The sequence below is a fragment of the Rhinolophus sinicus genome, chromosome 5, assembly GCF_057876585.1.
Source record: "Rhinolophus sinicus isolate RSI-liver-muscle chromosome 5, RSI-T2T, whole genome shotgun sequence".
NCBI classification, from domain to species: Eukaryota; Metazoa; Chordata; class Mammalia; order Chiroptera; family Rhinolophidae; genus Rhinolophus; species Rhinolophus sinicus.
This window is the reverse complement of record NC_142505.1, coordinates 3,424,986-3,444,465: the sequence shown is the minus strand read 5'-3', so window position 1 is coordinate 3,444,465 and position 19,480 is coordinate 3,424,986. Positions and strand designations below refer to the sequence as shown.

Below are 19,480 nucleotides of genomic sequence, written 5' to 3'. Positions count from 1 at the left end.
CTGAGTGGATCCCACAGCACCTCTTCACCCTGAAGCCTGAACCCCCTGCAGTGAGGGAACGTGGCTTTTACATTTGCCAGTAAAGGATGTAATCTCAGAAGTGCCGTGCTGTTTACTGACACTTGCAAATAAAACTTCCTAACATGAAAACATGCATAGAATACAATTTTAAAGTGCTTTCCGCATGATCAAACCAGACCACTGAAACAGCTAAGTCCGCACAGCGGGCATTGTGTGACGTCAGCAGTACCTAACGGTGTCGCTGTGATGCTTCACAGTCACCTTAGTTACTGCCTGTGTGCAGTAGTGCTCGGGCGCCCTTTCCGCTGCACCGCCCGTCGCTCTGTTTTTCACACTTCTTAGCTGGGCTTTAATAGAAATATCGCAATTTGCCCGTAGAACACAAAGATGCCATGACTGGCTATGCAGAAAGAAAACTCAGTGACAAAGAGTCAGAATATAGCAGCTGAAACAAATGTTTTGTGCCATCAACTTACTTGCTCACTGAAAGCATTTAGGGCTCAACTCCTTAAAGACCAAGTGGACAGGCCTGTTCACAGGAGTTTTAATACAGGCCAAGTCCTTTTAATTAGTGAAATAAATCAGCATTTCAGAGGGTCAGGACAAGAGTATGTCACTATGTATATGGGGCACCTGATAGATCATCAGATAGACACATCCGATTCCAGAGGAAATGTTACAGCTGGCTCGAGAGTAACCCTCGGGCTAACGTGTCCCAGGCTGGGCACGCACGGGTAAGGAGACCGGGACGCCAGAGTGAAGGGTCAGCCTCATGCTAACAGCTAGAATAAGTCTCGGTGTACAAAGGCCAGCGCCTGGGACACATCTGGTCCTCAAACTTTATGTAGGACATTTTATACAAGTCTGTCAATTGTTTTCAAGTACAAGTTTATTCTGGAATTCAAATAAGAATACTCAGACAATTGTATAAATGAACCCAATGAATTCAACTGCAAACACCAAGAAACAGTTTTTCTTCAAAACAGTTACTGCATTTTGAGATCAGATACGACTGCCCTATGCGTGTGCGCACGTGCACACACACACACACACACACACAGTCACACAGATGGGTGAAGCCAACTCGGCTCATCTCACAACTGGTCCACAAAAATTACAAGGTCAGTGATAGAAACCAGAGGCAGAGGCGGTAGCCTTCAGTTTAGTATCAAAAATGTAATGAAATGCCATCTCTCATACATTTCTGAAGACGTCGTCTAAGCTGGCTTTCGGTCTGCTATGTATTCAAGTCTTAAATCTCACTAAGGGGGAGGGGAAAAGCCAGCCTTACCGAAAACGTCCTGCCCGTGCGCCAGCGCTCATGGACTTGGCGGCTTCTTTATGTAACCCAGGAGTTCGTCTTTTTCCATCTGGTAACCACTTTTCTTCCACTGTTCTCGCAACTGCTGCAGTAGAGCCCCGATTTCTTTTCCCGAAGAAATGCCCACTTTTCTGATGTCGTGGCCACTCACGGGGAACGGGGGGACGGACCACTGCTGCATGTCCTTGAGGAGGCCGTGCTCACCTTGGTACTTGAGGAGCTCGCACACGCGCGTGCTGGCATCAGGGTCCCTGCACTGAGTGCCAAACGCAAACAAACGTTTAGTCCCATTGCACATCAGAAAGCCCGCTGTGATCTCAGCTTAAATTACACACATGCTCGTGTGAGGCTGTTGTTTAAAATGAGCACAGTCCCCAGAATACACTGTGGGTCTTTGCACTGAGCAATCAGCTTCATGATTACAGAGGGCGACCTACACTCTGACCAAGCCCAGTATGTACTTACGTCTATAATGAAGTCTTGATAGGGCTTCAACGGCTCTGAACTGTCCACTGCTTTAACCAGATCTCTCCTGTGTTTAACTATGAACAAACCAAGGTTTTTCTCTTCTTTCGAAATCTTCAACCGCAAATCCAATTTTGTGACATCATCTTGTACTTTGAATAATGAGGCCAACAGAGTCATTGGCTTTGGTGAAAAACCTTCAACATTTTTACTGACTTTGTTAAATTCTTCCAAACTTCCATTAGCAGGTAAGCCTGTAGGGACAAAGCATTCCCCGCCCCGATTTTTACCGTGGATAAAGTTAACGAGAAGCATTCATATCCTAAACCACCACTGTTCTGGCACACAGAGCGCCCGTCACAGTAGGCAGGACTTGGGTTGGCCCAGTCTGACGCTCCATCTCCCAGGGACCCACTGACACTGCCGCTGTCCTCTCCAGCTCACCCTCCATCCACCCTGGTGGCAGTCCTAAAACATCCCTGTCTCCATTAACAAGCTGCATCAGGAGGGCAGAGGTGGCAGTGACCATGGCAGAAGACTCACAAGGGACAATCCAGTCGCAAACTCCTGACCATCCACTACTGACGACCACAGAGCAGCCACCCCTCTAGTAGTCTCGTCTTCATTTAAATACACCCAAGTTCCCCGAAGTGAGACAGACTGTAAATCCCACTGTTCTTTCTGAAATTAATTATAATATTTACTGAGCAGCTTCTGTGCCTCCCCCTCTTCTAAGTGCTTTTTGTGTATTAGCTCACTGAATCCCTCTGCCCTGCATCACACAGGTGCCGGGATTTTCAGACCCCATTTTTAGATCAGAAACTAACCCAAATCAGAGAGCTGATGAGAGGCAAAGACTCACTCAAACCCACCTTGGGCTCCAGGGGCCACTTTGTACCACTCTCCCACACTGTCCCTAAGTTGTCCCCTATCTGGTACCAAACTGTCCTACCCATCCTCAAAGTGTAGCTTATTTTAAAATACCCTTTGTCCTTTTAGAATTCTTCATCGAAATTGGTCAAACATTTCTGCCTTATGAACTTGTAAACGAGGTATGTTTCACTGCCAAAAACGCAAACATTTCATGACTTGGCCTCACCTATGTAAGGGGCCACGTCGAGGTCGTACATGAGGTGAATCAAATGATTTGCATGGTTACCAACAAGAATTTTTTTCAGCTCGACCCAGATCCTCTCTCCTGATATTCCAGCCAAGCCTTGTGCGTTTTCCGCAATCGCTTCCAGCGTCTCAGGATCATGGTCACCAGGCTTGTCTACAATTTTCCCATAAAACCTACAAAACAAAGTTCTCACAGTGGATTACCTCTGTGTTGGTGTACGGATGAGAGAAACCTACTTTTCCTTCCTTAGGCACTGCCCCACACACCCGCTGGATCACACAGCAGAGAAGCAGTCAGGGGCAGAAGGGACCTTACAAACCGTCTGGTCAGTTCTCCACCTTCTCTTCCTGCTGAGAAAACCTGAGATCCAATAAAATATAAGTCACCTTCTTAAATTTGGCAAGAACTGAAAACCCGCCTCACTGTCACTTCCAAATCACTGACAGACGCCCAGAATGGCCATCAAATGCAGTTCCTGAACTGGTACTTACTGTAGGTGAGTAAGACATTCTGGTAAAGCACCCAAACGAGGCGGGAATGCCAACCCGCAGCAGGCCTAGCCCCTCAACCCGCCTGTCTGCACATCGGGAACTCTTGTTTTTTAAACTTTAAGCTTTTCTAGGACCCATCAGTTCCAAGCAGTTGTCTCAATCCAGTTGTGGAGGGCGCAGCCCACACTGGCCCACGCGGGGACCGAACCGGCAGCGCTGATGCCACGAGCATTGCGCTCCAACCGAGCCAGCGGGCTGCCCTGCACATCGGTACTTTTAAGGAACAATTTCAAACATGACACATCAGCTGCTGCCATGGAAACGCACTGCATGGACTCGGAGCTGGGAGACTTAAAGCACCCGCTCCGTTCATCAGTATCTAGAGTCAGTGACTACACAACGATGGCTGAGTCTCAGTCTATGTTCCAGTCTTTGTAAAAAGAACTGTCTGAGGGCAGCCGGTGGGCTCAGTGGTTAGAGCGCTGTGCTCATGACACCAAGGTCGCCGGTTCGATTCCCACATGGGCCGGTGAGCTGCGCCCTCCACAACTAGAGTGAAAACAATGACTTGACTTGGAGCTGATGGGTCTTGGAAAAACACTGTTCCCCAATATTCCCCAATAAAAAAAAAAAAGAAAAAAAAAAGACACTGTCTACAAAGAGTCAAGTTTAAAGGAACAGCACTTGTTGACAAAATACGTAGGATGTTACAGGATAGTCTGAGTGTAATCCTAACCTGTGAAAAATTCATGTTACTGGATATAAAGTAGGCAGCTAGCATAGCTCATAACAAGTCCGGGCCTGTGCAAGCACGCACATCTCTGTGTATGAATGACCAGTGCATGGACTAGCAAACTGCAAAGAAAATGGACATTTTGAAAAAGTGATTCACAGCTGGATTACATAAAAGATACCCACAGAATGGAGTAAATGTGTATATATTTTGGGAATGAAAATATGAAGTATCTAAGTAGTATCTCACTCATATGTCATACAACAGCCCCCCCTTATCTGAGAGGGGCACGTTCCAAGACCCCAGTGAGTGCCTGAAACTGTAGAAAGTACCGAACCCTGTATATACGCTGTTTTTCCCTATATATACACACCATTGATAAAATTTACTTTATCAATTGGGCACAGTAAGAGAGTAACAACAACTAATGATAAAATAGAACCATCATACACTACACTGTAATAAAAGTCACGTGAATGTGGTCTCTCGCTCTCTGGTAACCGATGTGACAACGGAGACGGCGACTACCGTGTTTCCCCAAAAATAAGACCTAGCTGTACCATCAGTTCTAATGCGTTTTTAGGAGCAAAAATTAATATAAGACCTAGTCTTATTTTACTATAATATAAGACCAGGTCTTTATAATAATATATAATACAAAATATTAATGTAATATATAATATAATATATGATATCTATAAAACATATAATAATATAATGCTGAGTCTTATATTAATTTTTGCTCCTAAAGACGCATTACAGCTGCTGGTCTGGCTAGGTCTTATTTTTGGGGAAACACAGTAATAGCAATAAAAAACTATCATTAATTTAAAAAAATTCTTACCTGAAATATCTTAAAATTCTAAGATAATCTTCTTGTATTCTCTGTTTAGCATGTCCAACAAATCTCACTTTCTTATTTTTTAAATCTTCATAACCATTAAAGTAGTCAAATAAAGTCCCATCAAAACCTATTCATTAGAAGAGAGGAGAAACGACTATTAGCAAATAACAATTGGAAAATAACGTGCATATCTATAATGGAACATTGCTCAGCCATTAAACAGAATGAAACCTTGCCGTCCACAGCAACGTGGATGCACACTGAGGGCGTTTTGCTAAGTGAGGTAAGTCAGACAGAGCGAGACACATACCGGATGATCTCATTTATACGTGGAATCTGAACAAAAACAACACACTGCGCTTAGAGATACAGAGAACAGACTAGTGTTGGGTTGGGGGGTTGGACGAAATGGTGAAGGGGGTCAAAAGGTACAAACTTCCAGTTATACAGTAAACCAGTCCTGGAGGCGCACTGTACGGCATGGTGACGAGTTAATGACATCGTGTTGCACATTTGAAAGTTGCCAAGAGAGTAGGTGTTTAAGTTCTCATCACAAGAAGAAAAATTTAGTAACTATACGTGGTAACGGATGTCAACTAGACTTATTGTGATCACTTCACTGTATGTACAACGGTCACACATTATGTTGTACACCTGAAATTAACATAACGTTGTATATCAAATGTACCGCAATAAAAAATAGAGAAACTGGAAAAAAAGAATTAGAAAACACAGGAAAATCTGCTAAAAACTGTCACAAAGAGTAAAAATTAAGCAAAGTTTAAGAGTTATGAAGTTAAAATACAGACATAAATAGCATTCATCTGTATCAGCTATCAAACAGAAGATAAAAATACAACAAAAGGCTGCATGTACAGCAGCGTACACTCAGAATAAACTAAACAGGAAATGTGCCAGTATGAACTGGGGAGAAGACAAGACACCAAACAGCAGATTGTCAAGTTATTCTGGAAAAATAGAACAGCCAGAGTAATCTGGGAAAAATAAATAAATAAGAATAATATAGGAAAATTAATAAATAAAACTAATAAACCACAGGGAAAAAATTAATAATCCTGGAATAGGAAAGACCTTTCCAAATATATTTACCAGGAAAACAAAATAAAGCACATACACACACAACATCAGAGCCTTCAAAGAAATTGTTAATAAATTCAACTACATAAAAAATCAAATTAAGACCTGCACGGCAAAAGCCACCACAGAGCAAAGCATAAAGTCAATGATACACACACAGAAGTCCCCAATGGCGTCAGTAGGTTCTGGGACAACGAAACCAATGCCCCCCCAGGCTAACTACACAAACAAGGTGAGTGCCTGTGGCATCTCATCACCTTACAACAAAATGGCCTTGAACAAAATGACATCATTCGAGGCCCTGTTGTACTGGGAAAAATGTATATAAGTCAGTATCATAGAAACAACTGGCTGATTGCCATAATATACAAAAAGCTCTAATAAATAAACAAAAAGGCCGTATAAATGGGAATATGAGAGGAAGATATACTCGGGTCAGGGGACTTCGTTAGGCAGCCTTTCACACTTTGTGAATTCTGAACCATGTGAACCTAATAGCCATTCCAAACAATGAGGTAGACAAAACATTTTCCACCATATGCTCTCATGTTAAGCAAAAAGAAAAACTGACAAAAACATTTTTAACATAAGGCACATAAAACCCCAGCTATTGATGACCAAATTCATCCCAATCATCCTAGGACTTTCCTGATTCTAAAACTGAAAGCAGCGTGTCTCAGGAAATATGTCAGCCCAAGCAAACAGCCAGCCACCGTAGGGCTGACGAAGGTAAAAGAACAGCAGCGGCACCGGCACCACTCAGCCAGTCTCATGGGGAGGGTCGTAATCCTCAGACAGTCGATCCTCTGGCATCCCAGAGAGGAAGCACAGAGCCACCTGTCAGTTCAGTTGTTGGAACCTGAATGCTCTTTTGATTATACTAAATGCAACAATACCAGTAAGCTCAGGTTTAACCCTCCCCAAGCTGTTTAGGTTTATGTGGCATTTTGATACATACAGCAAATTTAAAAGGCTCCAGACTCAAAAAGAAAGAAAAAATAAAAGGAAAAATCGTAGCTAAATAAAGACTAAAGTATGATTACAAAGTAACAAATAAATGTGGCCTGTCTGTCTCAACGCTATTTCTCTTAATGAAGAGACTTTTAACTGTCTCTGGTGAACAAGGAAATACTCAGGTCTTAATTTGGAGGAAAGAAAACACAGGATTCGACAAAAGCAAAAATAAGCATTTGAGAAACAAAGTAACCATAATCACCAGAAGTAGGAATGGTTCATCCAATAATGTTTGAGCAAAGCCTGGACAAAAAAGTGACTAAAAGTAAGAGCAGTGAGTATCACATTGGTGTATACTTTTGTTTTGCTCTGAATATCATTCTTTTAAAATATGATGAATAAAAATGAGAAAGTTGAGTTACTGAGAACAAGTAAGTGGTTAAGAACATGACCTCCGGAGCCAGGCTGCTTAAGCAGGAATCCTAATTCTGCAATTTACGAGCTGCATGACTTTCAGCAAATTACTGTGCACGAACCAGTGTCTGCCTCATCGGGCTGTTGGGAAGATTAAATGTATGTGACGTGCTTAGAACAGTGCTTGGCACATTAGAAGGGTCAGCAAGTGCTGAAAAAGAGCAGTACCGGTAAGTCTAGCTTGACTTTTACAAACAGAATCTTGCAAAAGAATATTCGTGTCTCTCTTGCAGTTAAGCATTCTGATGAGAAGTCAGTCATGAGACTGGACAGACTGCACTAGCTGGAGGTTTAATTAAGTGAGAACGATGTAAGGAGAAACCAGCAACTGGAGTCGGAGCACATCCTGGAGAGAAGACACGCCACCAATGGGGCACGCTGTGGTCAGACTTCACTGCTCTGGAAACTGGGCTCAAACCGTGGCTTTCTGTGACTTGAGGGAAATTACTTAACAGCTGAGTCAGTTTCCTTGTGTGACAAATGGGTTCTATCTGCTTCACGAAGCTCTTCTGAGAGTTGACATAACCCATAAGGCGTGACCACCGCTGTGCCTACAGCCTCGCAGGCACTCAGGATGTGACCTGCCATTAATGTCATTAGCAACAGATCCCAGCGTGGCCCCCGACCCTCTTCTCCGAGCCATGAAGCAGACCCAATTACTTCATCCTTTCACTACAACTGTCTCTACTCACTAAGTTACGATACCGGATGCTTCATCTCTCTCTTTTCTAATCCAAAGTCTTAAACATAAAAGGCATTTCTAAAATTAAAGTAGAAAATATACTGCTTCAATTATGTACCAAACCACTAACCTAATTCACATCTGCTCCCATTGGGATTCTCAGTGCTTTCATTAACAAAACAATTAAGCTGAGATGATAAATAGGCTTGCTCTTACACGCCAGCTTGACGGATTAAAGACGGCTCCCAAAATGCAACGCAGCTGAGGTCATGTGTGGGCTCAGCGCAGAGGGGCGCACACACCGACAAGTGCTGTGGGCACCCAGAGAGGGGGACACGTCGTGAAAGAGTGCAGAGGAAGGAGAGCGACGCAGTGCACGTGTGTGTGTGTGTGTGTGTGCGTGAGTGTGAATTTTCCTCACTTGAAATGTCAGCATTTTCAGATGTGATCGATCAGTGAGTTCACACTGACTGCAAGCTCTCAGGTTGCACATTTCCAGAATGCAGGCTCCCCCTGAGAAGAAGGCCCTTAGACCAAATGAAAACATTATTTTCTCTCCATATGTTACCTAAAAACATAGAATTTATGGTGAGATCTCTGCGTTCGGCATCCTTCTGCCAGTCAGTTGTGAATTCCACCTCGGCATGTCTTCCATCAGTGACGACATCAATCCGCAGTGTGGTGATTTCAAAGTTTTCTTCATGAAGCTGCAATTAAACGTTTTTTTAAAAATTAGTTTTTAGCATCACTGGGTAGATTGGAAAACAAGTATCAGTCCTGCCACTTAGGGTTCTCTTCCTTCTTTTCAAGGTCAACTAGTGCACATATACCCTGACTCAGAACAACACCCACAATACTCAAAGGGAGATCCAAAGAATCTTCTTATAATAAACCCATCATAATTAAAAAAAGATGAGTGTGACATACAAAAATGGCAACTCTGACCAGCGCTGCGGCAGCGGGAGGAGCCCTTGAAAGAGCGTGTTCCGGTTCTCCAACGTCACACCGGGTAACTCTCTGATGCATTGTTTAATGGCTCCCATTTGCAAAGGGCTGACCGGCAATGTACAGGGAGTCGGGCTGGGGCCCAGGTGACAGGAAGAGCCAGTTCACACATCCCGCAACTCCTTCACTGGTGACAATCAGTGAAGTCAAAACAGCGCAGCGGGAAGGGCCGAGGAGCTCCATGACAGTGACACACGAGCTGAGGCATGGACACGAGGCAGGGCCTGCACACAGGGGGCAGACAGGTGCACAGGCCGACAGACGGCGCATGTGCAGGACAGACGGGGTGCGTGCGCGGGGCAGACGGGGTTGTGTGAGGGGCAGATGGGGTGCGTGTGCAGGGCAGACGCGGTGAGTGCGTGGGGCAGACGGGGTCGTGTGAGGGGCAGACGGGGTGTGTGCACGGGGCAGATAGGGTCGTGTGTGGACAAGCGCGCCGGACAGGCTGCACATGGCGCTCAGGCCAAGCAGGAGCCGGGACCTCGCCACAGGGACGGGAAGCCACTGACGAGCACTGGAAGTCTGCTCCAGAATCCCTCTCAATCTCACACGTACTCTTCCTAGAAACAAGCTAGTTCTCATGCAGAATCCACAACTCAGTTTGAGACACACGTTATTTCTAAAGGCAAGAGGTAAGGAAAGGGTTTGAAATGTTAAGACTGCTTCAGATTTATTATAAGAAACAATGAGACCCCCGGAACGCCTCTCTCACCCAGACACAGAACCAGATATTATAACTCAGTGGAAAGGCTAGCCTGAAAATAGCCACAGCTTGGGGCGCCAGACACAGGTGACCGCGGGAGGGAAGCAGCACAAGAAACACGGTTACCTGAAGAGCCCACACGACTCCCATGACTCCCATCCCTCCCCACATGGTGTTTTAAAGGCTAAGAGCCGCCTTATTCTGACCTGGGTGTGGCGAGGATTGCGCTGAGCTCCCCAGGACGATGCCTGCTGCACGGACACTGGTGGTCCCGCGGCCGCGGGCTGGACTTCCCTCACAGCTCCACGGCACAAATGTCCAGCACACTGGACGACCACCACACGCAAGCGGAGAACCCAACAACAGCCCCATGTAAGTAAAGCCAAAGGAGAGACAGAAGCAGCTCAGAGGAAAGAAAGACATTGTCAAAAGAACTCTAAACGATACCCTAAAGGAAGAAAGAGAAGATTCTCATCTGACACAAGAACAGGAAGCTTTGCAAAGAAGCATTCTAGGAAAGACCTCTGAAAAGTTTTAGAGACAGCAGAACTTGGAAACGTAACAGAAAGACTGGGTGATCGAGTTAAGGCAACCCCGTGGGAAGTGAAATGAAAGGTGAGGATATCAAACAGGGGAAAGGTACAACCAGGTCAGCCACGGCCCCAAAGAGACGCGTCCAGTGAAGGGGATGCCGTCCATAGAGGACACGAGAGGCCCACTAAGCGCCCTAGAGAGCGAAGCGCTTCAGCTTGAAATGGAAGACACCAGTGAGAGAAAGATCCGAGAGGCTCCCAAAAGGACAAGCCATCAGGTCGCAGACGCAGGAGCAGCCTGCCCGAGCTCAGATGGCCCTGGCAGCGCCAGGACGTAGGACACAAAGCCTTCCATTTCTGAGTGGAAACGGTGCCCAGCCTCCAGTTCTACAGGCCACACAACCATCAGACCAGAGTGAGGCTGAGACAAAGTATTTCAGCCGAGAAGGGAAGGCTCTCACGTTTCAGACTAGGAAAACGAGGGCGTAAGCGAGAGAGAATACCCAATGGCACCCAGGAAACAGGCCATCGAGTGAGAAGAGAACCGCGGAGTGGCCAGGAGCTGGTGCAGGGGACCCGGGGGCAGGGCAGCAGCCGGCCGACCGTCCAGGTGGCAGTAGACAGGCCGCCCCCGGTGAGGGCTCAGAACAGGAAGTGAGCTGAGAGGAACCTGCCCGTCTGACGGTGCTGCATCGATGGGGCACCCGAAAGCCACATGCAAGGAAACTGCTACTAATCGCAGGGGAGAGACCCATGAGCACAGGAAACGCAAGCGGAACATGCACGGTCCGGCTGTGAAAAACAGCCGTCGGCGTGGACCCTGAATATCGATTTAGCCGAAGACCAGGGCATAGCCGTCCTGAGGCCGAGGGAGGGGAATCACGAGCTGGCGCGGACGCCAAGTCAGCGCCCTCGAGTCAGCAGATGCCACCTTCACACCGAGACTAACACACACACACACACACACACACACACACGCGCGCAGCACAGAACGGCCTCTGGGCAGTGGGGCGGTGACACTAAGTACCATCAAAATGACCTGCACGCGGTGTCGACAAAGGAGGGGGCGGGGTTCCAGAGCGGGGTACAGAAGCCTGTGATTTGCCCTTGAGTAACCGGAAGACACGTGACACGGCGGCCACGCAGCCGCTCGCCCTCACCCGGGCAGTGATGGTGCCGTGCTGCTCCCCCTTGTTGTTGATCATGCGCACGCCCGCCGCCTGGAACAGGCCCTTCATCTGGGCAGGGGTGGCCGTGGTGGCGAAGTCCACGTCCTGCGGCTTCACTCCGCTGAGCAGATCCCGCACGGCCCCTCCCGCTATGCGCAACTCGTGGTTCTCTTTGAGGAACAGCTCTGAGATGAGAAAGAACACTTTTATTTCAGTATTTCCTCAAGAAGCCAGAAGTACAAGTACAGGCTTGTCATCGGTCAGACAGCAGAGACCACGTCACTGAGCGTCGTCACGTGAAAATTAGAACCAGGCCCACAGAAAGGAAGTGACTGACCAGAGTGGAATGCCGCTGTCACCTGCGAGAAGCGGCCCTTGCGCAATTTCTCTTTGCTGACTCGGAAGCTAATTCAGACTCCCACACCGCCCAAGGTCATCAGTGTTTAAGTCGGAATTATTACCGAAGAATCAAGTGACCAGGTCTTTCCTTCTCCAGGTTTATGTGCACACTGTAGAAATGTGAAGTGTTTTCCAACATACTTCTCTGTGTGCAATGAAGTTGAAGCAATATGTTCATGGTACATATCACACAGGACTCTGCCCCAGCACTTATGACAAAGGTCATAGCTAAGAGTCCTTCACGAAATAATCTGCCTCCGATGTTTACAACCAACTCCTGTCTCTGCTCCTGAAAAGCCATATGCACACGGGAACTCCTGTGAGGGCGTCGGCACAGGAGACCCAGAGCTGACCCCTCTAAGCACAGGACAAAGCCAAGCTCACCTCAGGTACCCAGGTACCCACAGGGCACCATATGGAGCTGGTGAGAAGGGCACCCAGGAACGGGCCTGGCACGCACGGCCCAGCGCCGCACTTGTGTGGGACGTGAACATCAGACAAGGCCTCTCTGTGACCGTGACGGAACAAGACACGTCGTCACCAGGTCTGAACAGACCCGACGCGAACACTGCCAAGGTCACCAGCCCGTGACAGTTCACACGCGGGAATGCTCCTTACTTACCAGTTTCAGCCTCACACTGTTCTCACCTTCTTAAACCCAAGACCACGTGATACAAGCCCAGTCCTACCACAGTCCTTTCTAAAGCCCTGCCACTGAGACACCCCCAGGTCCTCCATGGTCAGTGCTGCCCCCCACACCCCTGCAGGGACCGACAGCCCAAGAAGCTGTGTCCCTGGTGGTCTGGGGCTGAAGGCACTGACCCGAGCATTCAACCACATGCGTCAGAGTTCTAGTGTCCCTTGTCACAACTCAAACTGTCATCTACCATCGCTACCCTGGCCTCTTCTGCTGTCATCCTCCCCTACCTATTCTTCCCAAACCTTCCAGCCCCACTCTCTGCAGCTTCCCCAAAGTGACCTGCTAACAACTGTTCCCTCCGCCACCTTCTGGCTGTAAGTAAAAGCTCTCCCACAGGGACTCGCCCTCCCCAATAAGCCCTCTCCTAGGGGAAGAGTTCACAATCCTTCAACTCCACATTTCCAATCAGGTCCCCCGATTATGCATCCCTACTAAGGGGTCCTTAACATGGGGTCCCTGGTCCCTTAAAATAAAAACCATGTGTATCAGTCCACAGTTTTCACTCGATTTAGAGGTCCATGAGCAAAAGGTTAAGGACTGCCAAACTACTTCTGGACGCTCCCTTCACGTGTCCCTGGCCAGGGCGTCTGAACCTCCCTCCTGCTGAGTCCCAAGTGCCCTCATTTACCTCCCTGCCTCCAGTGCCACAGATCCCCACTGAAATTCAGCCTCTACGGTCCAGATACAGGGGCCTACGTCAGCAGCAGAATGGCACCACGTCACTGCCCTTCCAACGACTCCGCACAAGCAGTGTCCACGGGCCTGCATACCCAGCTGTCTCAGCCCTCCCGGAGCTCTGCAGCCCTCTCCGGAGGTCCCCCTGTCCCTGTGCTCATGCCGCCACCTCACCTCACCTCACCTCACACCTTTCCTACTTATTTATGTAGCTGGGCAGCTGCTATCCACCGTCTCACCGCACTACCCACACTAAGAAAGACATTCCGCAGAGCAATCATTCATGCTTGTGTGCGTGGGGGGCGAGGGGGCTGGCAAATACGAGTTTCATGAAATAAGACCCTCACTACACACCATGCAATCAATCTATTCTACCCTCTTTTCCTTCACCTTTTTAATGCTCGTCATGACCACCCACTGCGGGAAAAACTCGGATCCAGCTCGCCTTCACTCCTCTTTCGTGACCGACTGTTGGAAGCCTCTCCTGATGGTGGAGTTAAGTGAATTTATTCTAAGCTCCTAGAGCAGGCCATGCTTATGGGTACTGATCATATTAGAAGTACCTGTTCATGTCTTTAGAGTCGCGCACTTCTCAGGGTAGAAAACCTCTCACTCATCTGCACACAAAACTGGCTCTCAATGGAACAGAATTGTGATATCCTAGCTTAATAAAAATAAAAATAAAAAGTGGCTTCATTGGCAAGCACATTTTTTTAAAAGGTTTTCTTCCTTCAAATCAAAATAGTATCTAAGAAACTGTTTTGGAATGTAAAAAGTGGGCAAGTTTTACTTCCATCTGAACCTGCTTTAATAGGATGAAGCAGGTCAAGACAGAATGCAGAGATAACCACTGTTTTAAGATTCTCATGCTGGCTCCACTAAAGTAAAATGTAAGGCCAAAGTCACCCAACAAGTTAACTGCATTTACAGAGAGATCCAGAACTCAAAGTAAGCTACTCACCATTTTCATTAGCCCTATGGAAATCGATAACTATTTCCAAAAACCTCACACTTCTAATATTTTAATACAACTGAGAAGATATATGTCTGTGCCTGTGTGAAACAGTCATAGAAACTAAGAAAGGCATGATTTTAAACTGACCTGAAACAGCAGGGATTATCAAGCTTTAAGACTCCTTTTTTCCTCAATCACTGACCCCTTCAATCTCCCAGAAACAGGCACACATTCCACCTTCCAACACATTTTGTAAACTACATACGTACTCAGTGAAACTGACACCGGATGCAACTAAACTTCATTGTAAAGTGAGGCCTAAGACTCAAGAAAAGCAGAATCTCATCATTCAAACCGTGTTAATTTGCTTCAACGGCCGCGTTTGAGAGAAGCTGTTGTTAATTACTCTCATCAGCAACCGAAAGACCACGACGTGAATGTGTCAGGAAACCTGGATAACTGTCTCCGGTCTTTTAAACTGTATTTTACGTTTCATTCGCTTCTTCCCTTTACAATTTTGAATTTTGAGTGTTGGAGGTGGGGGACGGACAGTGCGTGGGAAGTGTAAGCGGGAAGCCCACTATGTGGCGTGACTGTCACCACCTGAAAACAAACAATCTGTTCTTCAGCGTTTCCAGGAGGCGTCAGCTGTCCCTACTGTCCCAAATGCGAATGTGATGACTTTCTGACATCACATCCACTGAGCGCTGTCACCCAGCAGTGAGGAGGATGACACCCAAGAGGCCACAGCAGCCCTGGCTCATCCACTAACCATGTAAGTTAGGCAAAAAGCACTACATTTGGAACTTCAGTCTCATACATAGCATGGGGAAATCATCTTATATGCCCCTAGCATTAAATGGTTTTCTCAGGCAAAATAAAGACTTAATTACATGAAATAAAATGACGAATGATAAAATGCCGTATGTGCACAATACAGTACCCTAACTCCCAAATTCTTGCGTACTGGAAACTAATTTGACATGTGGCAAAGCAGCTGTTATATTAAGATTTGAGAACTGGTATAGTATTAAACTGCATACCATCCAACAGCCATCTTTTTTGTGTGTGTCTTTGTGTATCGTTTTCATACAGAACATTTTCTTTTACCAGGACACCCAAGTCTTTAGAAAGTAGCAAAGACCAAATAAAAGCAATTATTTGATTTTCTAACTGGTGAGCACTTCACTCAAAGATTTCATGCTTGCCACTTTCAGAGTAGCCTGGAAAAAGTCAACTTTACAATAGGTCCATGCTCCCATCTGCCAGTCTTCCAAGGACATGACCTTGGGCGCAAATACTACCTCTATCTTACCATACTACTTAGTTTCCAACTACCTGAGCACTTCACCTGTCAAGGTGGAGAAAATGCAGCTCTTGAAGTCAGGGTTAGTAAGCCAGATGCAACTGTTAAAAGATGTCAAGATCTGTAGTAACCAATATCCAGAGCCTTGTTTCCAACAGGAAAATGCAGAAGGATCTAAACTAGGCCACCAAGAGCTAACTACCGATGACATCCAGTCATCTGGCACCTTTCTTCCAAGATGCCTCTTGCAATTGAAGATGGGAAGATTGGGAGATAGGAAAGAACCAGCTCGAATTCCAGACAGAGGTGGAGCCGCGAGATCCATGCTTTTCAAACGGTGACCACATGTGGTTACTGGGCACTTGAAATGGGACGAGTCTGAACTGCGATGGTCAGCACAGGCTCACCAGCAGATATCAGACTTATAAGGAAGGAAGATGTGAAATAACCCATTAACAATTTTTACACAAATTTGGTATTAGAATGGTATCTTAGATACAATGGATTAAGTGATATGTACTAGAAAATTATTATTAAAATTTCACCTACTTCTTTTTACCTTTTTAATATGGTTACTAGAAGTTTAGGGTGCATATGTGATTCATACTATGTGTATTTCTACTGGACAGTGAGTTTCTAGTATTTTCCACTGTCTAATTAAAAATCAGTGAAGCATCAAATTTAAGCCCTCTATTTCAAGACGAGATGAAGACCCTATAAGAATCAAGTTCTGGGCCATTTCCCTGATCTAATTTCAAGAACAGAAAAGTAGCTGTGTGTCACAATTAGGGAGTAGAATTTTCATAAAAATGTATAAGTTCCTATTCAGCTCGAGGGTGGCTCCCTGGCATCTGTAAGTTTTTTCCACATACATACACCTTATTTCTGAGGTGCCACTAAAACACCCCTGGCTTTGCAATGCGGCTGTGTGGCTGTTTCTGCAAGAGCAGCTGCTGAGACTGAGGGCAGTGTAAGGAAGGACAGAACTGGAGAGCATGATGGAGCTGCTATTGGCAGGACGCTGAAGCCACTTCCTGTGTGCCTTCCGTAAGGTGTGCACGTGCATTAGTGGAGGCGAGGCCTGTTCCCTTCTGTCTCCAGCTCTCAGAAAGCACTTCCACTCAGGGAGGAAACACAGCTTGGTGCTTACAAGCTGGGTTCTGAAATCAGACTGAGCAAGTTCAAAGCCCATCTCCAGGTGGTAGTTATACACACGCTGGCGAAGCATTTCACATTCCTAAGCCTGTTTCCTCATCCGCAAAACAGAACATCCCTACTCCCTAGGTTAGGAGGCCCAGTCGCGCACTCTGTGTAAGCACTTGGCATAGCACACAGAAAAGCCGTGCTTTGTACTGCAGTGTGTCTTGCCTCCTGGGATTCGGCTGTAGTTCCGGATTCCACACAGTAGGCCTTTCTTTCCTTAGCTAAGAAGCCACCCAAAACCGTGAACGCTGGCTCACACACGTCAACCCTGTGCTTCTCCACTGACACAGGCTTCCTTTAAAGCGTGAAAAGGCACCCGTCTCTCACCTGTCAGATCCTTCAGTCCTTCCGTGAAAAGGGACTGGAATTCTGGAGACTGCACCTTCATTGTAAACAGATGCTGCTTCAGAAGGCAGAGTCTGCTCCAGCCACAGTGAAGCAGGGGCCGCGAGGGGTGCAGGCACCTCAGCATCTGGGGACGTCACCGACCACACATCTACGAGACAAACACCATGCACGACGATGCCATTGAAAAGGGACGGAAAGAAAGGGCTACGCTGCGATTTTATTTATCAACTCAGACACTCATCTGCTGTTCGGGTGGAAAACAAAAAAGTGACAACCCACGAGATAGTGACAACTACGTCTGCGCCTGCAGGTCTCCGGGTTTCCTCTGGAAGCACCTACTACTGTGCTCGCAGGGAGCATTTCACTGTCACTGGACGCTCCTGGGAGGCGGATTTCAGTAACAGTGTGTGGGGTGCAGGGCTGCCAGGAGCAGAGGTGCCACACAGAAAATGTCACTCAGGCACTTTCTGGAGCCCTTGGTCTCCTTCAGAACGTGTCCCAGGTGCGTGCGTGTCACTCTCCGTCCCCACCCGCCCCAGACCCCGCTGGCCGGGGTACGTGCTCGGCTTTGTGAACCAGGTATTTCCCCGCGACTTCGCCGCCGCATCCTCCTCACTCACTGCGCCCAAGCAGCTGTGCCCCGCGTCCCACCCACGTCCTGCCCTCGGTGGCCCAGCGTCACACCGTTTTCCACTTCGGGTGACCTCCGCGAGGCGGCAGCAGCGGCCCTCACGTGGCCCCAGCGGAAACCGCCGAAGAACCGCTCCTTTCCTTGGAAAGCGGCCGGAGAGCGGCGCTCCCACGGGGCGAGGGCCCCCACCCAGCCTAACGGGAGCGCGGCCTTCGGCGTCTTCCACCCCCGCCTCCACTCGGAACCCCCCGCCCCGCCCGGGGACGCGGCCCTGAGCGGCGTGCGCCGCCCCGCACCAGGGGCTGGACCAGGTCTCCAGGGACGGGAATCGCCCGGGGAGGCCCGATGACTCAGCCATGGGTCCGCCGGGATGTGGCGGGACGCGGCCGGCGACCTCCCCGGCGGCTCCGTCCGCCCGTGTAGAGGCGCCTCGCCCGCCCAGAGCCCCTGCCCGCCGGCCCCGGGGGCGGACCCCGCACGGGCCGCGCCGGCCGCTCGCGACTCGACCACGGACCCAGCGCTGCGCGCGCCGCGCGCCCCCACGCGCCCGCTCACCCGCCTGCCGCCGCCGTGGCCGCCGCGCGCACTTCCGGACGGCGGCGACGTGACATCACAGACGCGCGCCGGCCGGCGGCCAATGGCGAGTGGCAGCAGGACGTGGGCGGGGCCGGGCTGCAGTCGCTCTGCCCCGCCCACCTGGCCGGGCCGCTGCCGTCGCCGAGCGCCGTCTCCTGGCCTTTCCCAGGCCCGCGCAGGCCACCGCGCCACCTGGGAGCCCTGGGGACCAGGGGCCGTTTATTTTAATGACTTCTCAGCGCACCTCTCGCTTTCGCTGGTGTGGTCATCTGCGTCGCACACCTGTGTGGCCTTGGACAAGTGACACTGTCTTCCTCTGTAAATGAGGCTGTTAACGACCTCTCTGGGGTCCGCCAGCTTAAGTGTGTCCCCAGCACCCAGGCCGAGCTCGGTGGATGCTAACTTGCTGTTTTTGCGGCTCCCGCGTTGGCGCTTCACTCCTACTATTCTGTACCCTAATGTCTGCACAGCGAGAACGGAATTTGTAAAATACTCGGAACCCGAGACACCGTGTCTTCAAGGCACCCTATTAATAAACGTAAGCCCTGCGGCCCGTGAAATGACTGGCCATGTTTTATGTTCCCACCTGGTTTGACTAACCATTGCCTTTCTTGGTCTGGAGGCTTTTGCAGTTGCACTTGCATTTGACTCAGTTCTTTCATTTTTCCCTAGGGCAGAAAGGTGTGAAGAAGGTGGCAAAGGAACAGCCCTAAATCCTGAAAATGGACAACTTCCACGAACTTTTACCGATTATCTTAAAATATAAAATAAAACTTGCCTCTTCTAATGTCTGTGTTTTTCATGGTTTTTAAAGTGTAATCTTTCCAATGTAACTTTAAATTGCTTAATTTCCCTAGAAAAATTCGTGTGTCCTCATAATTCTGTGGCTTCCAACAATCAGACGCGGTATCATCAAGGGTGTTTAGCGCCCCATTTTGAGAAGCACAGGACTGGCTTTCCAAGCTGCCATTCAGAGACACAGCATTGATTCCAGCCAACTTAACACAGTAACTACATCTATCCTAACTAGACTGACCAAGAAAAAATACAGAGAATTCAGTGTAAAAGAGTCTA

The 19,480-nt window shown here is 48.1% G+C and overlaps 1 protein-coding gene and 1 long non-coding RNA gene across 5 annotated transcripts; one reads left to right on the top strand and one right to left on the bottom strand.

Annotated features, from left to right (window-relative positions):
- Positions 1-892: 892 nt before the first annotated feature.
- On the bottom strand, positions 893-18,446 carry TRNT1 (tRNA nucleotidyl transferase 1). 4 transcript variants are annotated; one of them, XM_019749136.3, is made up of 8 exons: positions 18,386-18,446; positions 17,179-17,347; positions 11,605-11,798; positions 8,772-8,910; positions 4,996-5,122; positions 2,907-3,100; positions 1,808-2,061; positions 893-1,598 (listed from the first exon to the last, which is right to left on the bottom strand). In XM_019749136.3, exons 2-8 carry the CDS (start codon positions 17,321-17,323, stop codon positions 1,341-1,343), a joined length of 1,311 nt encoding a protein of 436 aa, XP_019604695.2. In that variant the 5' UTR covers positions 17,324-17,347; positions 18,386-18,446; the 3' UTR covers positions 893-1,340. The 4 variants fall into 4 exon arrangements, with proteins under 4 accessions (XP_019604695.2, XP_074168324.1, XP_074168322.1 ...); XM_074312223.2 differs by lacking the exon at positions 18,386-18,446 and adding an exon at positions 17,884-18,361; XM_074312221.2 differs by lacking the exon at positions 18,386-18,446 and adding an exon at positions 18,127-18,335.
- A 4-nt stretch (positions 18,447-18,450) lies between these two features.
- Positions 18,451-19,193, top strand: LOC141567144 (uncharacterized). Its single transcript, XR_012489543.2, has 2 exons — positions 18,451-18,944; positions 19,079-19,193. It is a non-coding gene; the product is annotated as an uncharacterized LOC141567144 (long non-coding RNA).
- Positions 19,194-19,480: the final 287 nt, after the last annotated feature.

Excerpts from the sequence above, each read along its gene's own strand:
- TRNT1 (XM_019749136.3), bottom strand. The coding sequence starts at position 17,323 with ATGCTGAGGTGCCTGCACCCCTCGCGGCCCCTGCTTCACTGTGGCTGG. Across the intron at positions 11,799-17,178 it reads AGGACTGAAGGATCTGACAG|AGCTGTTCCTCAAAGAGAAC; the intron begins GTGAGAGACGGG and ends TTCTCATCTCAG. Across the intron at positions 1,599-1,807 it reads ATCAAGACTTCATTATAGAC|TGCAGGGACCCTGATGCCAG; the intron begins GTAAGTACATAC and ends TTTGGCACTCAG.